This window comes from Gambusia affinis, linkage group LG12, assembly GCF_019740435.1.
Source record: "Gambusia affinis linkage group LG12, SWU_Gaff_1.0, whole genome shotgun sequence".
Classification (NCBI taxonomy): domain Eukaryota; kingdom Metazoa; phylum Chordata; class Actinopteri; order Cyprinodontiformes; family Poeciliidae; genus Gambusia; species Gambusia affinis.
In genome coordinates, this window is record NC_057879.1 from 21933080 (window position 1) to 21952969 (window position 19890).

General features: G+C 39.3%; 2 protein-coding genes across 5 annotated transcripts in view; both read right to left on the reverse strand.

The window, feature by feature from the left end:
• Positions 1-8615, reverse strand: part of LOC122840880 (microtubule cross-linking factor 1) — an 85361-nt gene extending 76746 nt beyond the window's left edge. For 3 of the 4 annotated variants that reach the window (XM_044133661.1, XM_044133662.1, XM_044133664.1), the window contains exons 1-3: positions 6538-8615; positions 1417-1641; positions 867-1025 (exon numbers count right to left, since the gene is read on the reverse strand). In XM_044133661.1, coding sequence (XP_043989596.1) covers positions 867-1025; positions 1417-1641; positions 6538-7326 — 1173 coding nt within the window. In that variant the 5' untranslated portion in view covers positions 7327-8615. The remainder of the gene's footprint in view (positions 1-866; positions 1026-1416; positions 1642-6537) is intronic. The other variant, XM_044133660.1, reaches the window with a different exon arrangement.
• A 961-nt stretch (positions 8616-9576) lies between these two features.
• rab12 (RAB12, member RAS oncogene family) lies at positions 9577-19202 on the reverse strand. Its single transcript, XM_044133666.1, has 6 exons — positions 18780-19202; positions 16647-16707; positions 13473-13611; positions 11736-11825; positions 10841-10945; positions 9577-10410 (listed from the first exon to the last, which is right to left on the reverse strand). Exons 1-6 carry the CDS (start codon positions 19009-19011, stop codon positions 10303-10305), a joined length of 735 nt encoding a protein of 244 aa, XP_043989601.1. The 5' UTR covers positions 19012-19202; the 3' UTR covers positions 9577-10302.
• Between the last annotated feature and the right edge of the window lie 688 nt (positions 19203-19890).

Below are 19890 nucleotides of genomic sequence, written 5' to 3' on the forward strand. Positions count from 1 at the left end.
CTTCAGACTAGCCAGCAGTAATTGGCAAACATCCGGTGGACATGCTGACTTCATTATTGGAGCTACTTCTCAGTCAACCGCTCCAGAAAATACTCAAGTAACAAAAAATGTTTGGTGAAAAGGCGACTCAAGCACAGAGTATCTAATCGAAGCAAAATATAAAGCTGTGTGGAAATGTTGGTATTTTAAAGACCAAAACAAAAATAATTAATATCAATAACAAAAGGTCAAATAAACGTTTCCAAATCAGTTTCTTTCAATAAAAAACTTATAAGACTTTAAAAAGAAACTGCAGGTGTGTGTTTGTGTCTGATGAATTTTTGGTTAAAAAATGTTTGTTTTTCATTCAGTGGGTAGAAAATCCAGAAATTTTACTCAAGTAAAAGTAAAAAATACAGTGTAGTAAGAATACTCCTAAAAGTGTATTTTTTAAAAGAAGTTACTCAACTAAACGTAACTAGTTACTGCCAAACTCTACTGATAAAGAAAGCAAAGGCTCTGCAGCATGATCTGCCTGATGAGTTTCTCTCTGTGATCCAACAGGTTTCATGAAATTCAGCCTTTGCTGTTCCTCTGCCAAACAGATGCTAACGAACGCTAACGGATGCTAACGGACCAAACCGATGCTAACAGATGCTAGCGGATGCTAACGGACCAAACATATGCTAACAGATGCTAACGAACGCTAACGGATCCTAAAAGATGCTAACAGACCAAACCAATGCTAACAGATGCTAGCGGATGCTAACGGATACTAACGAACGCTAACATATGCTAACAGATGCTAACGAACGCTAACATATGCTAACAGATGCTAACGGACCAAACCGATGCTAACAGATGCTAACGACACGCCGCCTCCTCACCTCTTTGATCCTCTCCAGCTCGTTGTGCAGCGCCTGCTTGGAGATTTCCACCTCGATGATCTTCTGCCTGAGCGTCTCGTTCTCGTCCTCCGCTCGGCTGCGCTTGTCCTCCGTGCTCTCCAGCTCGTTGTGCAGACGCACAGACACATCCTTAGCAACCTGAGGACCATTTGGTTGCACAAGATTAATATTTTTGTTGTCTCATCTGTAATCCTCTTTCAGACTTCAATACTTTAACGACTTTTACTGGAACACAAAGCAGAATGTCTTCCAACTGTCTAACCCTTTTTGTTATTTTCACCATTTCTCATTTTCTGCTAATAACTACTACATTTTTGCTTGGAATTTGTTGTCAGTAGTTCATAGAATCAAAGAACAATGTTCATTTTACTCGAACATAAACCTATGAAGAGCAAAATCAGAGCAAGTGATCATTGAAAGTGGTGTTTAAGTGAACTGTATGCAGTAAAAAACCATAAAAGTTTTTCTTCCTTGCTGTTGAAGGTTTTACTAAAAGAAATTTCAAACGGATCGAACCAACAAGCAGCACCTTGAGGTCCTGCTCCAGACTGCGCAGCAGCTCTCCGTCCACATGGCCCGTCTGAGCGACACGCAGGCTCTTCTGCTCCGCTTTCCTCAGCCGGTACTGCAGGATGCGGCAGTTCTTGTTGGCCCGGTCCAGTTCCCGCCGCAGCTCCTGCACCTGGTAGACCTCCTCCTCCAGGTAGCTGTCCCGAACCTCCTCCATCTCCGCTCGCAGCTCCTCCACTTCATCCTGGGAGACGCAGACATGGAGGAAACAAGCAAATGTTTTGGCTCTTGATGTGTCATCAGATTAAAAGGTGACCTGTTACCTTGTGCAGGTGTAAGGGCGATAAAAAACATAATTAATTTTTTTTGCACAAAATCATTCTTGGAAAATGAGATTTCAGTTCAGTTCTGAATATTTGGAGCTGCTTTAAAGCCAAATAAGCTGCTGCTGTCCATGTCCCCAACTAAACTTGCACGTGAAAATGGCTGAAAAAAGATGCACAATTATCCAACTGTACATCTTTGAAAAGCATTAGTAGAGCCTCCTGCACAACCAACAAGAATGCAGCAAGTGCTTTCTGGATGGTGAGTTAACACTTCTGTTTTCCAGCAGCCATTGTACTGCACATACAGCTGTGAAAACAGCTGACCAAATGTGCTGGATCTGAATACATTTACACAAATTAACACATTGTAATGTGAGTTTTTTTCCCCCACTAAAACAAAAATATTCATCCATTTTAAGGCTTCTTTCTGAAAAGCATTAGTAGAGCCTTCTGCACAACCAACAACAATGCAGCAAGTGGTTTCTGGACAGCAAGTCAATAGCAAAATACTTCTCTTTTCCAGCAGCCATTGTACAGTGCACACAAAACCAGCTGACCAAACTTGCTGGTGCTGAATAAATTTACCCAAATCAACAAATTTAATGTGAGATTCAGCTGTTGTAACAAAAATATTAACATAATTTAAGGTTTCATCCATTAGAAAGGCAAAACAAATTTTAATGAAGCTTTTCTGCAACTAAAAGTTACAAAACTGAGCCTCTTTTTAGGACAACTGTGCAGAAAGTTCAGATCGGAGAGACACAAGATGAGATTAAAAAGGAAACCAGTTAAATAAATGTTTATTTTTTCTGCTATAAAAAACAGAAAATAAAATCAGGAGACAAAATTGATCAGTAAATGTCAGTGTGATGAAAGTTGAGTGATAAAAACAGATTTAAAAGGTCAAGAAAAGGTTCCACTATCACAAAGATGGCTTTAAGGTATTTTCTGGTATAAATCCATTAAGAAAAATATGCAATATGATACACTTCTGTGGATTATGTTAATCTTTTTAATATGGTTAAGCAGGAGCTCCAGTAATGATGACGTAACATCCTTATTTGGGCCGAAGCGTCTCATGAACATGCAGAGGTTTCTGTCCCGGATCTGTTTACTGCGTAGATTTTCCCGGGGACAGCGAACCCAACATGTGATGAAAAGACGACGAAGGAGGGAGAACGGTGTCAATTAAAGAAAACTAAATCCATCCCGATTTGGGAAAGCACTGAGGCCAGTGTTATCTGAGCAGGAAGCAGCTAATGACCGCGCAGACGGTCGAAGCGATCAATGCACAGGTTCAGAGCGGCACACTTAAAGAAAACCTCTGGTGTTTATTACAGGAGCGTTTGGTCCTCTTTATGAAGACACTTTATCTTCAGCCGTCAGCGGTTCTCATCACTCAGAAAGGTTATACGCAAAATAAAAAGCTTTAAAGCAAAACTTTTGATATTTTTTCTCAATGAAATATGAGCTGGGAAGATTTCCGACTGGGTTTTAATTTGCTACTAGAACTCGGCCAGTCACGATAAATTTTACTGGACGATAAATCGTCCCAGAAGTTATCGCCATAAACGATAATATTGTTGTTTTGAGAACATTTGCAAGTAATATAATGGTAATTTCATAATAATGCAAGAACATATTCTGAAAGAATTTAATATGTTTAATATGACTACATAATTTATTATGTATCAATAAATTAGATATTTCTTGATAAGTAACGATGCGATCATTGAACAAACTGGAGAAAATACTAAAACTTACAATCTGGACAGTTTTGAGTGTCTTAAACATCATTAATTGAAATTTATTGTGACAACAAGAAATCAAAATTCTTACCATGATAAGAAATTTATCACGATAAATTATGAACAATACGATAAAAGCCCACTCTTAATAAATAGTTAATATTTGAGAATCTGCTGGAGAAAAATTAAAGTGACAGACCAGTTAATCGGATAATTCACAAACACAATATTTATAAATATTTGTAGCTAAAGATAAATTTACCAGCTACTGGAGGAGGGGAACTTGTTGCAGAAATCCAGCTGCATCAAAACAAAGACACACCAAATGGAAACAAAGATGTTCCACCGAGCTGCAGACTTTGCTTAGTGGGGGAAAACTCTGTTATTTTGGTAAACATGTTTTTTTGGGGGGAGGTTAGAGGACCTCGGAGACCCAGCTGGCAGGCAGTGACAGCCAGGGTCTTTGAATGCTCCCCCTCCACACACTGACATCCGACTGCCATCAAGTCCTGGGGGATAAAGCCGTTTCAGCCAGAGGCAGCAAAGCTGATTAACTCTCTTGAGTCTCAATTGAGACAGAAAGAAGTGATCAAGTCTGAAACATTACTTTCATCTGTGTAACCTTTTCATCTTCTAAATGAAAGATGAAAGAGCTTGATGCTTTAATTGTGGGGTTTTTTTGTCCTTTTTATCAATTTTGTAGGTAAATTTTAAAGCAGCAAGTGAGACAGGAAGTCCAAGGTAGATTCAAGCTTTGTTTTAAAAATATGCTTCCTGTGTCAAATATTCAGCTTTTACAGATAATCTTTAAAGAAATAGAAAATTAGCACAATTTATATTTATATTGGTTAAAAAAACCACTAATTTTCAATGCAAATTATTTTACTCATAACATGGAAAAATCTCTTCTTAAAAGTGAAAATCTGCCACCAATATTAAGGAATCATTTACTTAAAACAAGCTAATATTTCTTGCTGAAGAGATACTTGTAAGTTAGTTTTCGTCTTCTTTTAAGTTTACTAATAGATTTGCTGTAAACCAAAATTACTTGCATCAAAACAAAGACACACCAAACCAAAACAAATACGCAAAATATGTTTTACCAAGCTGCAGATTTGCTCAGTTTTCTGTTTTTGCAGTGAGAATATTGAATCCTGCACAATCTGGCTCTCATCGGCACAGATGCATTTATCTGAGCAAAACGCCAGACTTTATGTCAGAACAGGCTTTAGATTTGACTGAAACAGTATGAAAAATATGAAAAAAGGTATAAAAAAAAAACTGGGGAAGCACCAGGATGAAGCCTCCCCCTCATAAAAATCCCACAAATAAAGGTCAAATCCGCAGGGACGGCTGAGGAGATTACCAGGATGACATGATGGATGGGGAACCAGTGGGAATGTGTTCGGATTTGACCAGTCGGATTTGAGATATAGATGAAAAATTAAGTGATAATAAAGCAGGTGAAAAGTCAAGGACATAAATAACAATCATCTGTGAAGACTGCTGCACCTTCCTCTACCAACTCCTCCCATTCGTGGTCAGATGGTCTTATGATTATATGCATAAACATATGTTCACATTCTAACATGTGAAACTGGTGGATTTTTGGTAAACACAGTAGATCATCATGTATTTGAGGATTTGTCTGTGGAATGTCTCTCCAAATTACTTGTGGAAAATTTGCATATTTATCCATTTTTTGCAGGGAAATCTGAAATACAAAAAAGGAAAACGCAGCTTAGGAAGCTGAAATGCTCCTAAACAAAACACCCAATCCAGAAGCGCCATTCATTTTCCTTGGAGCTGATTGGCTGAAAACACAAGAATATAGATAACGATAGCCGGTGAGATGTGCTAATTAATGTCTCTTTTGAAAAAAACCAACTGGAATGCTCTCCAGTCAGATTTCCCACTGGTGAGAGCAACTCCGACTTGTAAGGCATTTACTGGGCAACTTCACTATTCAATATGGCCGTAAGTATATATTAAGATGTGGTGGAAACATGTTTACTTTACAAGACGCACATGTAGAAATGCGTCTAAAATGAACACGTTACATGCATGTAGCACCTGCAACTGTAAACTGAACAAATTAAAAGTTGTGCTTGCTTAAAATTATGTTTATGAAAGCTACTGCAACCAATGTCTCTGGGCGCCGCCATGATGAAAATCCAAATCTCAGTCTGTAACTTGTAAAAAATTATTTTACATATTTGCTAAAATGTTGACAGTATAAGACAGATAATGTGAAAAATAAAATTCTCTGCTTTCTCCCAGTTCTAACTGCAGACATGCATCATTCAGTCAGAACATCCAATCAGAGCCGGGAGGAGGGTCTTAGCGCTGTCAATCACTCTCATGCTCACCTCTTCCCTTTTGCTTGCTGCTACAACTGGTTCACCACAACATAGTCTGCCGCTAATGCTAGTTAGCCTAGCCACAGATGACAGCAGATAAACAGTTATCCTGGAATGGTAAGTTGTTTCTCTATTATTAGCACATTGAACCGCATTGATTGACAGCGCTAAGACCCGCCTCCTGGACCTGATGGGTTGTTATTGGCTAGTTAGCATGACCACCAATCACAAAGGACAAACAGTTGTTTCTCTGTCATTGCCACATTTAGCAGAGAGTACATGAGGAAGATTGACAGCGCTAAGACCCGCCTCCTGGCTCTGATTGGCTGTTTTTAACCAGCAGTGGTGTATTTCTTCAAACAGCTCAGGGAGGAGATGAAGGAGCTCCATCTTTTACAGATTATCTGTTATCTTGTACTTTGGTGACAGTTTCAAAAAAAGGGGGAAAAAATATATATATTTTATAAAAGTTAAATGTTGCAGCTTTAAACCTAGAGTTCTGACTTCAGAGGTAACTGGGACACAGCATAAGTTTCAACTCCCACACCTAATAAAACTCAAAATTCCGCTTCTCTGAATTTTGGTTTGACATCCAGACAAAATTAGAGCCCTCCCCCCCATTTAGCCAACCATCATAAAAACTTTCTAGAGGCGCCCCTGCATCTACCAGCCATGGTTCCAGGCTTTTATCAAACCCAGGCTGTACCTTGAGGTAGTCGTTTTCAGATCTCAGCTCGTCAATCTCCCGCAGCAGGTTGTCCTCGGCTGCAGCCCTGCTGGTTCCTGTTGGTTTGAATTGTGCGCTGGTGGACGGTTTCTCCGGTTTCTGTCTCTCTCCCTGCGGCCCCGGAGCGAACTGAGCCGGAGACGAGCCGGTGGGCGCCGGAGCAGCGGGATTATCGCCCACCGGCTGATCCCGGTCGCTGGAGCCGGTGCCGGACTCGGCGTCGCTGGCGGCCGGCGCCTGCTTCTGTTCGTCGGACAGCGGCTCGGACGGGCAGTCCGACAGGTCCGAGCTGCTGTCCGTCTGGCTGACCCGGCTGAGCTGCACGCCGGTCGGAACCCTGATCGGAGATCCATGGCTGAGAGGCCCCGGGGATCCCGCGGCTAGTTTGCCCTTCTTGCCTTTGGTGCGGATCGGACTGCTGGTGCTGTCCGGCTTGGTGCTGCTGGCTGCTGCCGCTGCAAGCTGCGGCGTCTTCGTGGGTTTTTTCGCGGCGGGAGACTTGATGCTACTTTTTGGCGTGGCTGGTTTCTCTTTGGCCCCGGTCGTGTTGCGCCTGGAGGTTCGGTTCGGATGGGCTAAGGACGCCGTGGCAGACTGCTGCTGCTGCTTGACGAGTTTCGGGGATTTGGGGACGATGGCAGGTGGCTTGTTGGAGCGGGAGTGCACATCCTTGAGGAAAGGTCTCGCCGGGGAAGGCGCTCGGTTCAGCCTCTTCTTCTCCAACTGTTGGCTCTGCGGTTTGGAGTCGGAGCCATTGGAGCTCTCCATTATACAGGAGGATGATCAGAAAGGAAGCGATCAATCCACGGCACCGAGGAAAATCTCTGACGTGCGCCTGCAGGGAAGCAGCCAGGTTGCTCTGCTTTCTTCTTCCTTGTCGGTTTGGGGATGCGCATCCTGCGGCGGGCTGGATGCTGCTTTTCACTCCATCCAGCAACATTCACCAGGTTGTCATTGTGGTCCCCTCTGCCTGTGGAGCCTCTAGAGGAAACACTGCAGTGAAGGAGAGGGGATTAGTGGCAGGTTGCATCTGCAGCCCGGGCTGCTTCAACTCAACTTGGGAATCACAAAAGTGAGCCGGAGTCAGATAGCTTCCTCCTCCATTCCCGTTTCATGAGCTCCGGACCCCCAGCCAGTCGCTCTCCTTCACAAATGACACGTAAAATCTGCAATCGCTGCGGTGTGAGGCTCGACGCCCGTGGATTCCTGCGAGGCGCATGCGCTGCTGCTTCACACCCCTTGTTTTCTGTGGGACCAGGTCTGCCACGCTCTGCTGCGCATGTCCTGGCGGCTGCTGAACACCTTTTCACAGAGGGACAAATGTTTATGCAAAAGCCCAATAAAGGGGAACAGAATATCGAACCAAAATGTTCACAACAAACTTAAAGCAAAGTTGTGGTAAATTTGGTGGAAGCATATTGATGAGTCATTTTCTTTTACAAGTAAAAATCAGAAAAGTATAGCATTGTAGGGGCGATGTTATGCACTTTACAGGCAAACTGTTACCTTGAATTGTTATGAAAGTGTATATATCAAACATAAATGAAAACAAATTACTTTCCAGTGTGACGTCACTGTCTCTTTAAGAAGTTCCTGCTCTTTCAGACAGCTGCCTTGTCATCACAACAAACCTTATCCATTAAAGCCACAGCATGTCACTTTTACAAAAATATGTACAGCTGTCACCATGTTGAGACAAACAATCTGTGAAAAGATCAGAAACAACCAATCAGAGCCAGGAGGCGGGTCCTAGCGCTGCCAAGCAACATCAATCTCACTGCTATATGCTAGCGGCGGAGAAACAACTTACCTTTACAGGAATCTGCAGTGATCGGTGGCCTCGCTAACTAGCCTAGCATTCTGCAATTGGGTAGAATCTATAGTGTGTAACACAAGCATGATTGGCAGCACTACTGCAGACTCCAGATCTAGACACTTAACTGTTCAAGCTTTGCAACAGATTCCAAATTAGATTTAGGCCTGGACTTTGACTACACCATTTGAACACACAAATGTGCTTTATTCAAAGCTATTTGATTTTAGCATCAGGCTTCATACTTGTCTTTGTCTTGTCTCACGTTTTTTGCAGACTCTTAGTTTTTTCTCCACATGATGCTGCCACCACCACAAACTTCCTAATCTCTCAGTCACCCAAAAGACATAAGTAAACACAAATCTTTAGTAATAAATATAGACATCTTTAATTGCATTTCATTAGTTCAAGAATGCCACAAGTTATAAATACAGTCAATCTGCTTTAAACCTTCCAGAGACTGGTTTTAACACAAAATAACAGACATACATCATAAAGGATACACGTCGCAAATAAAATGCAATTCTTTAAATGTAAAGTTAAAAACCACAAAGTAGTAAAAGGCTTGGTTATCAGAACAAAGTCCACAGGGTTAGTGCCAAACCATCAAGGGGAGAAAGGTTTCCTTTCCAAACAAACACCGCTATCTTAAGAAACGCCCACACTTCCAAAATTCAGGCCATAAAAATCCCAATTTTACAGATTATTTCAGCACAAACAACGTTCTGCTGGATGATAATCTTATTGCTAGAAGGTTTAACTGAAAACTTAATATTTTTTTAATTGTAGAAAAGCTGTCAGCTTGAGAGGGTTTCTTTTTTTTCATTATGAAAACTCAGAGTGCTACGTTGCTACTTCTGCGATAATTTCATAATAAACAAAGCCTGAACTTAAACAATCCACCAGACCAAAATATGGGAGATTATTAGTGATCTAAACATGGTAAATTAATAGAAAGGTTGTGGAGTTGGATGCAGTTTACAACTTCACCACTAGATGTCAGTACACCTAACATAATGGGACTTTAATTCAGAAAGAAATCCCGACTGTGCAGTTGAGCCCCTCAGACAAACACCAAGCAAGTCGCCTTCAACTGCTCCAACTTTTTAAGCCTTTATTCATTTTTTCTTCCCCCTGAATTCATTAGAAAATAAACAAACAACAAAGAAGTATTAGTAACAAGAAAGGATAAAACCATGTCTGCATTCTGGTAGCATTACTGTCTTTATTGCCCTGCTTAACACAAATAGGTCCAGGACTACATTACCCATATCTCCTTGCGTCTACAGAGAGTAGCCACGTTAGTGCTAAATAAACTACAACTTGTGTTATTTTGTTTTCTTGCATGTCAGCTTAACATGGGAATCTGGTTCTGTAGTGCAAAACGTTACAATTCATAGAAAAATAACTCCAGCCACATTAATACTTCAAGGTAAAGTGGATCCATAAGTTTATAACTTGGCAAAAATATCTCCATCTTATCCAGTAATTACAGCAACCACACCGTATTTATTTTTTATCCGTCACTTAGTAAAAACACGTCAAGTTTAAACTGAACTATAGAAAGGTGTGAGATGTAATCCCTTTGTCTCGGAGCGACTCGGACGATTTTAAAATTAGTGAGAGGTTCCCCACATGCCTGGTGTAACCGTCCAAACACTGAGGTAGTCTGGGTGTGGACAGGCAGGTGGTAGGAAGGGTCTCCAGGTGAAGCGTTAGTGTGCTGCAGGTCAAAGTGTTCAGTAACAGAGGAGAGGAAGCAACAGAGAGAGGATAATACTGCTGGATTCATGCAACAATTACAGCAGCGGTCAATAACTCTAAAGTGCTGCTGTGTACTGCCCCCATGTGGCCACGTTGGTGCGCTGCAGGTTTCAGAGAGTGTCTGGGTGTGTGTGCGTGTGTGTGTGTGTGTGTTTCCACACAGAGTCTCAGCAACAGCGCATGCGGGGAGGGGGCAGCTCCGGTGGCACTTCGGGTTCAGGCTGCAGAGACAGGACGCTGTTGGAGAGCTCCTTGTTGGGAACCTCAAGAGGCATCTGGAGGGTAAAAACAGGAAACTCAGCCGTGCACAGGTGAGAAAACAAGACAGAAACGGCATCAAACCGGAGCTTTACCTGCACTGCAGCTGGGAGACACGGATTAAAAATAAAACAAGATGATTTTTTTTTTTTAATCACATATGCAATTTCCAATTATAATAAAAAAAATTGGATTCAAAATTATTCTCAAAACAAAATAATTTTATATAATATATGAAATTAAATGCCAATTCTTGGTTTTGCTGAATGTTACATCTGATCTCTCTTTATTCCACTAAATTATTCAAAATCTAATTAGACTAATGGGACAATTAAAGGGTAAAATTCTGTGGTGAAGGTTACAAACACAACCAGTTAAAACATGAATTGTTAATTTAACTGCACATCGTTTTACCTAATAAATATTCAATATCCTGAACACACAAACCTTGCTGAGAATGTCATCAACAAGCTTCACGAAAATCTCATCCACGTTATAATTATCCTTGGCACTGGATTCGCAGAAGCGCATCCCAGTTATCCGAGAGGCAAACTGTAAATATAAACGTCACATAAATCAGGAAATTCATCATTAGCACCATTAGCTTTGTGCTAATGATGGGACGAGCCATCAGTAGGCCTGGCAGGATAAAAAAATTTACTAGACGATAAATTGTCCCAGAAGTTATTGCAATAAACGATAAAATTGTTGTTTGGAGATGTTCAAGTTGTAATAATGGCTTAAAAATGCAAGAAAACATTGTGAAAGATCTATAAACTTTGAATTCTAATGAACAATTAACACTGGAACTGGAAAACATTTAAATATCCAAAATAAATAAACAACAGAAACACTTTGATGGCGTGTGCATAAGGAGTCTTCATGAATGCTTTCATGAAGTGAAATTCGGTAAATATTTACACTTTTAATGCAAAAGTGTAATTAAAAGTCCCATTATTTACTCAATGACTCTTTAAGACAACAGTCAAACATTCATGAAGACTCCTTTATGTTCATGTCTTATGAACACCTTGTTAAATAAAGTGTTACTGAAACAACAAATAAAATAAATTATGATGTTTCTGTAAACAAAAACGTCCTTCAGGAAAAACAAAGGTTTAGTTGAGACAAAAGCAGCAGGCTGAAGATTTTTATCATCCAGTTTTTGGTAAAAAAAAAAAAAAAAAAAAAAAGAGGGCATGCAAGTGGAAATCATTGAGTTTGCTTTCATTTATCATGTGATTAATGGATTTATTGATTATCGTGACAGGCCTACGCATCAGCTGGTAAACGTGAGAGGAAAGTTTGAAGTTGTAGTGAGGACGTAAAGTCGTGAACTCACTCGCTCTCCTTGTTGTTTTGAGATGATCCGATCCGTCTCACAGTCCAGCTTGTTCCCAACCAGCAGAAGCTCTGCTTCCTCTGAGGCGTACTAACACGTCACAACGAGAAACACGGAGGAGAAAAACAACTTCATCCACTCAGAAAACAGCACTGGCTCTTTAGAAAGTTACAGTGTCAACCAATGTCGGCTGGAAGAAACAGCTGTGGCTCAGTTAATTAGGTTTGGGATGTTTTTCACAACATTTGGCAGGTTTTTAGAAAGTATTTAAAGGAAAATTTAAATAAAAACGTAGAAATTGTGTACCAGAAAAGCACAAAAAAAACAACCTTTCTTTCACTCTTCAGTCTCCCTGATTGATGCTCCCCTTCTCTTTTCTTTTTTTAAAATCGGCATTTAATTTTTTTTTTCACTTTACACATACTTTCAGTCGGTAACGGACCTTACCAAGCTCTGCCCACAACCAACCTAGAAAATCCCATGTGGCCGCAAGTCTCACAAACAAAGCCTTGTGGCGCGTTGTTTCTATGTAAACATGGCGTCTTACACTTCCACGGATTCTCTGCAATGAATTTCTGACTCGATTAGTGCTTCATTTCTACCGGATTCTTACAATATATGAGCTACTACAATGGACAGAGGAACTAAGAAGTTCATGTCATCTTTTATGGATGAGATCAAGGTGTTTGAGCCACACGATGCCTCCCACATTGTGCACGACACAGGAAAATGCTTTCGCTCCATGAGGGAAACGGCAGATCCACACACCCTCTACATCAGGGGTGTCAAAGTCAAATGGACGGAGGGCCAAATAAAAAATTTAGCTACAAGCCGAGGGCCGGACTGATCGAATGTTCATTGAAATTTTTTTAAATGACGCATATAGTCTAGTGCAGTGGTCTCCAACAGTACAGCGGACCGGCCCAAGCCTTCGGGGGGGGGGGGGGGGGGGTGCGTGCGTTGCGTACATGGGTAAGTACATCATCTCACAGAACATTTAAAGAACTACAGTTCAAATAAGGAAGATATTTTTTTTCAGACGGGGTGCGCCGGTTCTAATAATAAATCAAGATCATCCCAGGGGCCGTAGAAAATCTTCTCGCGGGCCGGATGTGGCCCGCGGGCCTTGACTCTGACATATGTGCTCTACATCAATATAGTTGTGGACAAGATCACTGATGCGCATTGTTCTTGCAAGGCTGGGTACGTCGGGCATTCATCGTTTTGTTGGCTACTTTTAAAATCAGTGGGTGATTTCCTGTGTTTTTTTTGGCAAATGTTGAGTGTTTAGGCCTGATACACTGTACTTGGTGCTGGAGTGGCTAACACGAGTAACAGTTTAGTCCAAAGCCTTTTCTGCTAAAATAAAATCTTCAGTGTGTGTCAGATACAGTACACATTGCATATTGATCTGTTTAGCTAACGTAATACTGTGTAGCAGACAGGCTTCAAGGTGTAGAAGTTGTATCAGTGCTGCCTTTATGCTGTACTGAGCTAACGGGAAGCTCGTGTTTGTGAGACGGCCAATCACGTGACCACGTAGAATGGGCATCAGCCAATGAAAAACGACCTCTGTGGCAAGGTCCATAGTTCTAATAAAATCTAAAAGTTACAAGATGTGGACTGTATACGATGCTCATCAGGAAACACAGGACTACTTTTGAGCTAATTTTCTTTCCTCTTCCTGTGTCACAGAGGAGTCTTCTTAATCAAATTCATCTGATGAGTTTCTTTTACCTTGTCTATCATTTTCATCCATTTAGGAAGGTCATCGAAGGTTTCCTGTTTTGTGATGTCATAAACCACGACTATTCCCTTGGCTCCTCTGTAGTAGGCCGATGTGATGCTGTTAAACCTCTCCTGGCCTGCAGTGTCCCTGCAGCAAAGAGATCAGACCACGTTTTTAAAAAGCATTTAAATATAAACAAAAATATCAGTTTCAATCAGAAATAATTTACTTTAAGATGAACAGGACTTCATTATACTAAATGAAGATGTGGTTATGATCAAAAAAGAAGAATCCATCCAGAAAACTTGTTTTTACATTAGTGATATAATCATTTTAATGATTTGTTGTTTTCTCAGATTAATGACAAGTGAGAGCCGTAACGTTACGATCCTTCATTTAGACATATCGGAGTAAAGAGGGTTGAACAAAAATGCCACATTTTTCTGATTTTTATTTACCGAAAAGGTTCATAAACTACATATTTCTCCTGTCACTTCAGATTTACCAGTTTGACATGAGAATGACATGTTGTTCTTTCAGTAAATGGCTTTTTTAAGTACTAAATTAGTTGACGATTATTTAAATGATCGATTAATCACGATTAATTGTTCCAGCTCCAATCTTAAATGTGTGTATATATATATATATATATATATATATATATATATATATATATATATATATATATATATATATATATATATATATATATATATATATATATGTGTATTGTCGCGCTTTTGGTTTCCAGGGTAATGGAGGCGTTGGTGTAGGTGAAGATACGCGACAAAAAATATAGAAAAAACCTCTTGCATGAACTTTACTTCTTTCAGCAACAGATGAATTACAACGACAACCGAGTTGTTCTCATGTAAGAACCGTGTCGCTTCTGGTCTCTAGCTCTGGCACAGACAGCGCTTGGCAATATCCGGGCAGTGAGCAGTGAGAACCATAACAACAACAGAACATAAACATCGAGTCTCGTGATACTCTTTTTCTCTCGAACTGTGTTGCATTTAATGACCTAACTAGGCTCGGAAAACTAAAATAAAAACTACAAAACCAAGCTTAAGGTCTAATAAAGTTGAACCTTCTTTACAATATATATATATTTTTTTCTTTTACAGTTTTGGCTCAATTCCTGCTCTGAATATTCTGTTCTTTCAGCTCTTCCCTCCCACCCCGAGTCTGCATTCTCCAGTTAATGATTAATCAGTTACTAAATTACTTTATGATTATTTCAATAACTGATGCATCACAATTTATCTGATTGATCATTTCAGCAATAGCTCTGATGAATAAAAATCAGAAAATGTGGCATGGATTTAGAGTTAAGCCCTCTAGGTCGACTTTTATTTTTCAGATTAATCAACTACTAAATTAGTTGACAATTATGTCAACAGTCGATTAATCACGATTAATTATTTAAGCTCTGATTAAAATACATCGATTTTTGTCCTTTTTAACCATAAAAATTTCTAAATATACAACGCACAAAGAATGCCTGTTTGTTACGACGCAATCACATTTAAACAGGTGGTAAAATAACATAAAAAGTAGAATGAAGTGTATCATTAAACAGGTTTGTAATTATGGTGTCATGGCTTAATGATGCCTGAATTAAATTCTCTGTTCATAGATTTCATTTAAAGATTAAAAGGAAGAAAAAACTAAACAAAACCAACAACCCACAGTTGGATTTTTAATGACAGCAGTAAGAGCAACACTAAGTGCTACTGTACCTTCAGCCCTCTAGTCTCTCCCTTTTCCCCAGTGAGTCACAGTCAGGCTAACAGGAGGGTGGACAGACAGCAGCACAATGGCAGGGTTAGCCGAGACTGGACAAAGCTGAGGTGGAGCTTGATGAGAGATTTCAACACGGAAACACACACACACACACACACACTCTGGGTGACAGCTCCTCCACCAGATCAGACTGGTGGAGGAGTGAGTTTGAGATGGGAAGGTGGGTGAGCGTCAGTCAGCAGCAGAAATGTGTCAGTGAAACAAACGAAGGAAATCCCGCATTGAAGCTGAGCGCGTTCACGGCTCCGAGCGGCGCGACTCGGATCCAAAAACTAATCGATAAAGTTCAGCTTGTACAATTTTTCACAAACAAAACTTGCCAAATAAGCTGGATGTAAATGAAATTCAATAAATCCAAAAGCAAGTGCTTCATTAGGAACTTTAAAATTTACACTTCGTCAGTACCAGAACTGGGTTAATAAATATTAAAATAAAATAAAACTCAATTCAGAAAATTTAAAAGGGGAGAAAAACAAATTAATTTGGAAAATAAAATCAAGGACAAACAGACAAAAAGACAGTTTCTACAAAGAGCTGCTGTTTCACTGAACGTAGCAAATCCGCCTAAAACCTGATCTTTATTTATCCATTTTTATTTATTTTATTCTTAACATCGCAGTTGTTCTTTGTGGGTTGCTATTTTTTATATTCTGCTGTGCTTTATTTGTGCACAATGACAGTAAAGGCAGTTCTGATTTCATAATCTTTATACCACACAAAGGTAACGTCTACTTTCTTCTTCTACGCATGCGGGTCGTTAACCATTCACACAGATTACTGACTGATTTATTTAGTATAAACAACCATACAAAAAAATAACAAACAGAATTTCAGTAAAAAAAAAAGAAAAAATTCAATAAAAAATAAAAAAATGGAATTGAGCATAAAGACCCTCAGATTTTAAATAGTACTGGAACAAACAGCTTAGAAACATGGAGTTTAGTGAAATTATTTGTCGTATGTGATTAAAAAAAATTATCAAAAAAGAATAAATGTGAACTATGTTTTCTAAAAAATAATAGTCAATAAAAAAAAGCTGTAAGAGAGACACAACTTAAAAAAAAATACTGAATGAAATCAAAGTGAACAAACGCTTCATGAATATAAAGATATTTGGTAATTTGTGCTCATTATTAGAGCACATTAGTGCAGCAAGCTAATAGAATATGTTTTTATTATCTTTTAAATGTATGTAAATCTTAAGTAAAAATTCGCACTGCCTTCAAAATGTCTCGTTTTTAATTTAAAAACAAATAAACGAACCATCTGCACATGTCAGATGAGCCTGGCATGGCAGCAGCAGCTGGTTGGTGCAGGACAAAGAAACCAAGCAGAAGATCTGCATCAACTGCTTCTCATCCCAGAGGAAAACTCACCATATCTGAAGTCTGATTTTCTTCCCTCTCAATTCAACCGTCTTGATTTTGAAATCAACTCCTACAAAAGGAAACAGAAATGTGAATTCAGCTGAATACCATCCATGACTGGTTATTTAGACTTCAGTGAGAACAAATTCTCATTTTCAACAATGACCTGATCAGAAAACATTAAAACATCATACAGCACAATAGGAAGAATATAAAAAAACCAGACAAAAATACAACTGTGCTTTAGTATCTAAAGATAACATTCCAAAGAAATGTTTTAGTATTTATAAATACTAAAACATTTCCAAAAGAAAGCATATTATGTACTATGCTTTTTACTGAGTTGATGAAGTTTGACATTGAAGTTTATTGTGTTGCTTTGATTTTCATGTGAATAGTTTTTGGGGGTTTTCCATTCGACTGGTTTTTAATCTTATTTAAAAGTTACTTGTGATGGATTAAAGTTCCTTTGATAAGCTTTTTAACATTTTATTACATTACAACAGACTTTGATGCATTTTACTGGGATTTTATGGGATAAAAAACAGAACATGATTTTGCAGTGGAAGGAGCTTTTTTTATTTAAAATTTTAAAAATAAATATCTGAAAAGTGTCAGAAGGGACCTAATTGGTAAATAGAGATTGCTTGTAATTTAATTTAATTTAATTTAATGCCAGTATTAATCCAGCTAACCTTTGAAGACAGAGATATGCAGAAGATACAAAAACAAACAAAAAAGACTAAGGAGATTTACCGATCTGCTGGACAAAATCCCTAAATAGCAACATATCATTATAGAACTACATCGAATCAAAAATTGTTACAAGCGTTCAGATTTGAAAATGAGCTCCTCTGTAGGCAATCTGACTGAGTGTGTACTATTATATAAAAAGAATCAACATAAATTACAAAAGTCCAAGTCCAAGATGACTTTTGGGGTAGCTGCTTGACGGAAAAGAACAGCAAGTGACTAGACAAACTCGTCTGCAGGGTTGGGTTGGTTGTGCGGAGGTGCCTGGACTATCTTGGGGACTATCTTTAGAGACTCTGCCAGAGGTAGCCACAGAGCATCCCAATCAGTGGCCTGTGACAGTCACCACCTCCAACCGATCCCAGCAGAGCAAGAGAGCAGCCACAGCCAAACGTTCCTGAGCTGCAGGACTGAAAATTTCTCCCCAAAGCCAGAATACAAAAGAATAAAAAACGCCAATCATTGGTAACCAACAACCTGACCGAATCTATTTTAGTGACATCTGCTACTTTGGCTAAGTGCATACTGAGATACTTAAAATTTTACTTTATTTCGTGTTACTTAGAGAAAATTATTTCTCTGAGCTCTTCTGCTGCGTTAAATCTGAATTTGAAGGGTATGGCAACAAGTAGTAAACAGATAGTCTACTTGTTGCATATTTGAAAGTAAAATAGGAAACACAAGTTGAGAACACAGCAGACTTGTATTACAGGATATAAATAAACATTACACAGGATAATGCAAAACATTTCCACAAGTGGCCTCTGATAAAATTAACATATGGTAATATCAGGGAGTCTATGCTGGGTCACAGGAATGACAAGACAACATGGAGCTCTATCATAGCAGCTGTTTGTGTGTGACTATTTTGGGACTGGCCATTATGGCTGGCTGGGGTCCAGGTCACAGGACTGTTTACAGGGTCGCAACAACAATTATTTGTATGTTTAAGAAAGGCACATTTTTATATCAGAATGATGCAAGAAAATACTCAAATTTAAGATGGAGGAAAATGGGAACTAGTGACTGAACTAGAACAGACATTCGTCTCATAAAACCTACGTATTTTTTTTTAATCTTTATGTTAATTCACACTTAACAGTATATTTTAATTGCAACTATTATTCATATAGATCATTTTTGAACCATTAGAAGACTATTAACACTATGGCAAATACAACTTAACTCTATTACAATAAACTTCACTCTTTGTCGTCTTAAACCATTTAGCATGAATTAGCTTCTCACAGTAACAGGGAGGGAAAACCCGCATTTCGCTCACTCCATCATTGTTTTAATGGGTTTTCAGGAAGTAGTCGGATCCCGTTTTTAAAACCAACTGAAACTGCCCGAATAAAAAGTAGGGAAAAAAACAGATCCTGTACTCACCTACTGTCGACTTGCATGACTCGCAGAAAGTATCGTCCGTGAACCTCTCCATGAGGCTGGTTTTACCTACTCCACGGGAGCCAATAATTATAATCTGGAGTTTGAAGTCAGCGGGTCGGGGAGGCATCTTCCTGCGGCGGGACTGAGCCCCCAGAGCGGGAGACGAGTTCTCGGAGCCTCCGCTGCCACCACCGGCAGCGGCCCTCCGCGGTATATCATATCTCGGATCCATCAGTAATTCCACATTTATGACAACAAAAGTAACATATGAACAAACCTAAGCTGAAATACTGCCAAAGTAATTTGCTACTTCAAACTTTCTTTAGTGTCCAGAGAAGTTAGGGAAAGTTTGTTGCCCGCTGATAGTTGTTGTTGTTCAGCCATTAGAGACCCTGGATGTCATTGCGTCATTTCCGTTTCCCAGACTTATTTTTATCCAAATATTTGCTTCTAAAAAACACAAAATCTAAGAAAAGAGAAAAAAACCCGAAAACTTACAATTTAACGTTTTCTTGTTTCCGCTAATTGAAATATGAATGATTAAACTAGCAAATCCCACCTGCTTCTTGGAGTTCCAGGGAATGGAAAGGAAATATTTAAGAACTAGAAGAATAAACGGTTTAAATATAGTTAATTTCATTTCTTCTTCATTAAATTTATTAGCGGTTGGCAAGAATCGTATTTAATTTCTTTGCATCTGATAATGTTTTTGTAGGAAACGAACCCTAAAACAGTAGGTTTCAGGAAGCTTTACCCATGGGCGGTCCTAGATGGGGACTACCAGGGACCAGTGCCCTTGTAGAATTTGTCCTGGTCCATTTTATGTCCCTTATACTGAAGAGCAAATACTAAATCAATTTCTTATTATACATGCTGACACAGAAACGGTAAGTAATTGGTCTCTGCACAGTTTTACTTTAACAATTAATTAAAAAAAGAAACATTTACTCTTTTAGCTTCAGTTGTATTGAGATAGGATCACAATCTATCTCAATATGAAACCTGCTCTGGAGGCGCAAGTGGCCCTGTGGCTCACTTAATAGATTAAACAATTAAATATTGTCATGTTTTTTTATTCATTGTTTTGTTCTGTGCCCCCATTATTATCATA